We start from the raw sequence: 7,182 nt of genomic DNA on the forward strand, positions 1-7,182 counted from the left end.
CAATATCTGCTTGAGACTTATCTGCATGCAAAGTTTCGCAGCGATACAAATCATTGGTGCGCTAATTTTCATGACAATGAGTGTAATATCAATTAATCAGGGTGCGATTTTAATTTCATAGCTACAGAAAATAATGTATTTAAAAATACTTAAAATTTTTACCTAATTGTGAGGTTTTATGTTTTTTTTTTTTTTTTTTTTTTAGTGTTAAAAAGGTAAATTTTTTGACGAAATATTTTTACTTTATATCTTATATTGTAGCTTAATTTGTGTCACATATTAATTTAATCTCAGATGACATGACACTATGTCCGTTGGCCTTTCACAGCGGTACATCAAGTAACATTCTTCTTATTAAAGAAAACCAAAAAAACTTAACGTACTTCCAAAAACGTATAGGCGTTTGAGGAAGATGCGGGCCCTGTAATATCTGAAAAGTAATAACTCCTCTCTGTAACACGTGACAGTAAACGGATTCGTATACTTTATTCTATATAGTAAGTAATCTGCGTAAATTAAGTAATTTAAATAAGTAAACTTTTGTCTATTGAACTTGATCAATAAACATTATTGATAGATTACTATTCTATTCAATTTACGCTTTTTCTTTCTAAATCACGAAATTCTGGTCATGTGTGTATTGCTTGAAGCCACCTTGATTCTTACTATACGGCACTTCTTAGAAATAGCGACTATGTCTTGTGCCAGTCAAAATTTGGGCAAGACACACATAGAAAGTTAGAAGGAGCTAACTTGCGCCCATAAGAATAAGCACTTGTTAGCAATATGTTTTTCTTTCATGCAGTTAATTTAAGTGTTATTATTTTGTCGTGTGCTACAGTAAAGTACACACTAAGCGAATAGCGAAAGCGAATGAGAAAAGCAAAAAACGAGTTTTATTCGCTTAGCGAAATTGACCCTACAACCAAAAGGGAAAAGCGATTGCGAATTTTAAGGAGCCAATCATTTGCAAGCGAGAGAAAACGTCATCTCGAAAAACAAAATAGCCGCTTCCGGTATTGCGTCGTTAACCACGTTTGTTTATTTATCGAGAAAGAAAGATACGCCAAAAAGAAAACGATGCTGGATGAGAGGAATATTAAAAATCCGTAATTATAACATTTACTCTATTGCGTAGGAAGTTTCTGTAGCCATCTTGAAAACAACAAGAACCACGTGACAACTAGCAGGGAATACGATTGGTGGCGAAGTTTTTTCGCCAGCGAAAAAGCTCGACGGTTCCGAACTTCGAAGCGATTCGTGAAATGCTAAAATTCGCCGGAAACGACGTCATGTCTGACGTGTTATTCGCTCTGTTTTTCGCTTTCGCCAGCGAATCGCGCTCAGTGTGAAATAACACTAATACTTGTACTGTGAATTTTAAAATTTTAGAAAATAGTTTGCGAATACAAACGAAAAACCAATAGAAGTTGAAACGAAATATTGCTGCAAAATGCAACGAATGCGGCGAAGGAAAGAGAAATGGCAATTGTAGAAACTAAAATGAGGATCTGCAACAAATACTTCAGAGACAACTCAAATCCAGGAATTATAAGATTTCTATAGGAAGACAACCTGTTCCGAATGAAAAGGATTCCCTTCGATTAGTGAAAAAGCTTTTGTAGTATTCGAAAGCAAAAAAAAAAACCATGAGTTTCCCGTAACTATGACCGATCTTCGGAAGTAGTCTTCTCAATTTTGTAAAAGGCTTAGAATATCCATTTAAAAACCAGAAACTTGATGCGCAACTTGCACAAATACCAGGAAGATGCACATTAAGTTCCGGAAAATTTTGTTTCATATGTGTTTCATTTCATGTAAAATTTATGCATGGTGCAATAAACAGCGTGAGTAGCTGTACTTGCAAGTGTATGTTTATAAAATATAAAGCTACGCGCGAGTTAGTTATAGCATAGTTACGTTTAACTATTAGCATCTTTCCCCAAATTGCTTTAATCATTTTTGTTTTTTTGTTTTTTTTTTTTTTTTTGTAAAAAGGGCTGGCAGAATTACAATTTAATAAAAAGTAAAAAAAAAAAAAAACATTACAGATGGATACTAGCCCAATCTTCACTGCTCGCCATGTCCAATCACCAGGAACAACTATTTCCATTGCAGAGACAACCTTTCTTTAGAGGCTATGCTTCTGCACAAATATGCAAAACACTGCTCTTTTTATTTCATTTATTAATTAATACGAGTCTTGAAATTTCAAGATACAGTCACATTAAATGTATAACATAAAAATATCGTATACACAAACGCATTTCTAATTAAAATAACATTTTGCAAATAATCAGATATAAACATTTTAAAGAATGTCAAAGCGTTTTTCATATATAATTCCGAATAGGAAATTCAATACACATAAAGAATATACGAACACTGCACAGCGTAAATAATAGGTTGATTCACTTTGCTGTTTTCTTGAAATTTCCAGAGTAGCGTTTTCTGTGACTATACGGGATGCTACACCTTCAAGCTCTTGGGAACTGCTCTTATTCCCGTGTAAAAATTCGACTGCAGATACCTGCAAATAAGAATTTGAGTTATACTTTTGTTTAAATTTACATGCATTCATCTTACTAACTTTTTTATAACATTTTACAAATAATATAAATTTAAGTACCTAAGAGATTCTTTGTGCTTTTAAAAATGAAACTTTATTCTGGATCAAAAGATATAATTGTATTACTTAAACAAGCTTATATATGTACGAAATAACATAATTAACATAATTCAATATCGTTAGTTGGACAAATCATAAATCTAAAATGTTATTTTTCCAACATATTATGGCTCAGACATAAACAGTATAAATAAGAGATGGAAACGACGTACCGACCAGAGTTACCGATTATAAGCTGAGGGGTTCGGAACAGAATTGAAGTAGAGGGTTCAATTTATCTGTTTTTATGTTTCAGTTAATCAATTGATCGAGTATATTTCGTTCTTAAACTATCTTAATTAACGACTTGTAGACAGTCATAGCCGAAAAACCTCAAGAAAATTCAAAAACCCTCAAAAGAAAAGAAAGAAAGAAAAAAAAATCGGTTAGAACCGGGTTTATATATAAGCTGACATGATTTCATTCAAAGTGGATATAGTTTCGGGCTAATGCTTTTAAATTGATTATTATTTAGTGTAGAAAAAATGGACCTCTTATACATTAAAGCTTAAACCCAAAACAAATCTAAATCTGGCCTCGAATTCAGCAAGTCAGGAATTATATTTCAATATTTTAATATTAAAAAAAAAGTTTTAAAAACAAATTAACGGTAATAATAGACGTATGAACTAACTGCAGATTTGAACTTTCTTCCGAAATAACGGTTGATGAACTCTAAAAAGTTACAGAAAAAGTTACTTAGAAATATCGGTACGATAATTTTCACGCCAAATACCGTATAAACGTTGCAAAAAGTTCACTGAGTTCAGCGTTATATCCACATTTGCTTGTCGCAAGTACTTTCGACAAACCTTACTGTCGTCGTCTTCAGTAGTACATCTTAGTAGCGTGGGAAGACACAGAGGAGGCCTTTCTTACCTATAAGCAACACCTCTCAAGTGTATACCCTTACATTAATTTTACCTGGGAGAAAGAGAACGACGCTGCAATAACGTTCTTAGACCTGCGTATACGTAAGTCTCCGGAAGGTCTACAATTCTCGGTACACCACAAGTCCAACGTAGCTCCGTACATCATCCCGGCAGAGGCCTTTCAGCCTTCTCGATATGTCAACGCCGCCATCGCCTCCCTCATAAGAAGGGCATTTTTGCTTTCTTCCACGCAAGAGCTGGCCAATATCGAGTTAGATAACATCAGTTTGGCAGTACGCACGGCTGGCTTCTCACGTGCAAAATTTACACATGTGCTCAGTAGGGTAAAGAAATCATTGTTTCCAAGCACCACGCTAAGCAGCAAGAGGGAGGTTTCGGTGATTCAAACATCGTTGCCATACCTCGGACCCCTCTCTATACGTATCTGCAGAATATTTAGGAAGCGCAACCTGGTACTACCATTAGCTCCACTTCCAAGCTTACGCAAGCTTCTGTGTAACGACAGAGACAAGTTCTCCACGCTCGAGAAGTCGGGGGTCTACGCTGTCCCACTGGAAAATCTAGCAACGGGAGTAAGCACACGATATATCGGGGCCACCACCAGAATGCTTGCCAGCCGCCATGCCGAGCACCAAGACGATGTGGTGAAGGGTAGGCACACCACAGAGCTGGCAAAAAAGGCTCTCAAACAGGGTTACAATACGCTATGGTCGCAAGCGCATATGCTCAAGTGCTGCAATGACAGAAAAATAGTTTTCATCTGGGAGTCCCTCCTTACCACCACGCTAGAAGCATGCAACACTCCCACTCTTGATCTGCCCAATGTTTGGGTTACGTTATTCAAGCGTTTAAGCGCGTTTAAGCGTTATCTAATATACGATTAGCGTGAGCGCGGGTCTGCGCATGAGCGGCCTCGCTAGTCGCGGAGCCGGATGCTCGATTGGCTTTCGAACGTTTTGAATTTTCGCTTTACGTTCTTTAACGGCTTTAGTAAAGCTTTATGCGTTCTATTCTGCATCGGATTAGTTCGTTTTTAAAGTTTTTCGGAAAATTTATGTACTCGCCTGAAGACGACAACAGTAAGGTTCGTCGAAAGTACTTGCGACAAGCAAATGTGGATATAACGCTGAACTCAGTGAACTTTTTGCAACGTTACTTAGAAAATATAAGAAATTTAGACAAATTCAATTCAGACACCTTACCGAGTTGGATACTTCACGAAAGACACATAACAACTTTTTTTCACGTATGATCGTTGGATCCGCTTCACTCCACTGTATGTATAAAATGAAATGCTTATTCACTTATAATAATTAAAATCGAGAAAAATACATATAGGAAGAATACCATTTTTTCATGATCAATTTCACTTAGAGGAGCAGGCATGGTCTGTAATAAGAATTTATGTTGGATGCATTCTAGCGGATTGTACATATTTGGTAAGAGTTTAACTGAAAAGAATTATTTTACAATAGCTTATTAATAAATTAAAACATAGTTAAAAGTAAAATATAAATAATAAAACATCCGAAAAAGATGATTGTAAATGCTTACCTCTAATTGAAACTGTTTCACCAGATTCAACGTTTCCAGAAGTTGGCGAAACAAGATATTTGGTTGGAACTGTTGTTTTTATTTTGAAACAAACTGTTTCAGATTCGTTATTCTTCAATTTAATTTCAGTTATTGATGCAGTATTATATGGACCTGAATGAAAAAAAATATATTATCTTGATTCTGGTTTCATTCGACTGACAAGTGAATTAAAACATTCAACAATTAAAAAATTCACTATTTATTGATATCATTTGTTGACTCTTAAAATGACCAATAAAGAAATTGTATGTTTTTTAGAATCATCTATATGATATAATGTGATATAATGGATATCATAATGGATATTCTTCTCTGTAAAATTTTTAATTATTTAAGAAACATTTTGAAAGCGATTAAATTATTTTAATAGGAATAACGTTTATTTTCTTTAGAGAAATCCTAATATAAAACAGAAAATTATAGAAAAGGGACAAGGGATTACTTTTTCCATTTTTGGTTGCTAAAGCAAACAAAAATGGAAAAAATAAACAATTTTATCTAGTATTAATAATATGTTTTAGGAAAAAGCATTTTAAAGACTGTAATAAAAACTGAAATCCTAAGTAACTCATACTTCAATAATTCATAAACTTTTAAATAATTTAAAAACCAAGAGCTTTGGAGCCATTTTGTATCATCTTTAAGCATTTGGTTGCTTTAAAATGAACAATATCAAATATTATTAAGCTGACTATCTTTAAAATTTTAAAGGTAAACGTTCTACAGTATTTGCAATTAATTTACACTCAAATGTTTTTCCCGCATTTATATCTACAGTAGAGAACCGAAAATCGGAATCAATTGGGGACTGGGGTTGTTCAGATTAGTGATTTGTTCCGATTACCGATTATGTACGAATAAATATATTAACCTGTTCGATGTTCAAATTTTTCTCTGTTGCGTATCGCTTCGTGTTGAATTTTCGTCGATTTTAAGCCTAACGAAAATTTTTATAATAATAATCGAAGCTATCGTATCGTTAAAAATTATTTCTGCATTTTGTACAAAATAAATATATTGAAGAATATAAAAACATGAAAATTATACTTTAGAAGTAAATTTAGTATCAAAAACGTTCGATTCAGCGCGACACAGTCCGACAGAAAATCGTTCCGATTACCGGCGATTCCGATTACCGGGGTTCCGATTAACGAGTCTCTACTGTATTTTAAGGCACCACCTGACACTTCAAACTTCAAACTATAAAATTAAAATTCAATTAAAAATTTAAAAAAATTGTTCTAATATCGAAATTAACTTATCACCAATTAAAATTTTTCCATTACAGTGGTGCCTCGTACTTCGAATTTAATTCGATCCAAGAGGCCATTCGAACTCCGAATCAATTTTTCCCATTATTCATAATGGAAAGTAAATTAATAACCCGTTGATGCTTCTTTTATTAATTTATTAATAATTTAAACATTATTCATTCTCACTCACCGGTAAAAGTTAGATGAGAAGGTTCGATTTCCAATTTACTGCTCATGTTTATATTCAATTTACAAATAAAATCTTTTCGTTCGAGTTATGAATTGAAATTATCGTTCGGAACCGAATTTTAAAATTCAAAAGTTTGCGTTTGACGAATGATGGCGCTTCGGTATATAATTTTTTTTTTCTAAATCATATTTTCCGAATTTAGGTGTTTTAAAAAATTTAATTAAAAGAAATTCGATATATGGTTAATTGATTTGTTTATAATAATTTATTAATTTAAATAGTTTACATTGTTCATTATAGTTTAATACGTTTGTAAAAAAATGCTATAGATACACTCCTCGCTCCTATAGGGGTCGTCTATATATTACGTCATTGGAGAAGCCTGATGACTGATGATGGTTGATGACAAGAGGAGGCGGTTGCGTGAAGATAATGTCATTACTACTACTTTTTTTTTGTAGCTTAGTTTTGATGATTTAACAAAAGAACTGAAAAATCGTGGGGTTGACATTAAAAAGAACATATTTGCATCTGATGCTACGTTCTTCATAGCTGAAGGAAAAGTGCCACATGACAACCGTG

The 7,182-nt window shown here is 33.6% G+C and overlaps 1 protein-coding gene across 1 annotated transcript; it reads right to left on the reverse strand.

The window, feature by feature from the left end:
* Positions 1-2,281: 2,281 nt before the first annotated feature.
* On the reverse strand, positions 2,282-6,748 carry LOC136969712 (vesicle-associated membrane protein-associated protein B/C-like). Its single transcript, XM_067263990.1, has 5 exons — positions 6,601-6,748; positions 5,116-5,268; positions 4,909-5,012; positions 4,776-4,835; positions 2,282-2,530 (listed from the first exon to the last, which is right to left on the reverse strand). The coding sequence occupies exons 1-5, from the start codon at positions 6,644-6,646 to the stop codon at positions 2,312-2,314; spliced, it is 582 nt and encodes a 193-aa protein (XP_067120091.1). The 5' UTR covers positions 6,647-6,748; the 3' UTR covers positions 2,282-2,311.
* Positions 6,749-7,182: the final 434 nt, after the last annotated feature.

This window comes from Centruroides vittatus, unplaced genomic scaffold (assembly GCF_030686945.1).
Source record: "Centruroides vittatus isolate TY-2023 unplaced genomic scaffold, ASM3068694v2 contig_18, whole genome shotgun sequence".
Taxonomy (NCBI): domain Eukaryota; kingdom Metazoa; phylum Arthropoda; class Arachnida; order Scorpiones; family Buthidae; genus Centruroides; species Centruroides vittatus.

What these genes read in the sequence shown, in the direction of transcription:
- LOC136969712 (XM_067263990.1), bottom strand. Translation starts at nt 6,646, where the DNA reads ATGAGCAGTAAATTGGAAATCGAACCTTCTCATCTAACTTTTACCG. An exon ending in TTCTCATCTAACTTTTACCG is followed by an intron (nt 5,269 to 6,600) that starts GTGAGTGAGAAT and finishes TTTTTCATTCAG; the next exon opens with GTCCATATAATACTGCATCA. An exon ending in TGTTATGTGTCTTTCGTGAA is followed by an intron (nt 2,531 to 4,775) that starts GTATCCAACTCG and finishes TCTTATTTGCAG; the next exon opens with GTATCTGCAGTCGAATTTTT.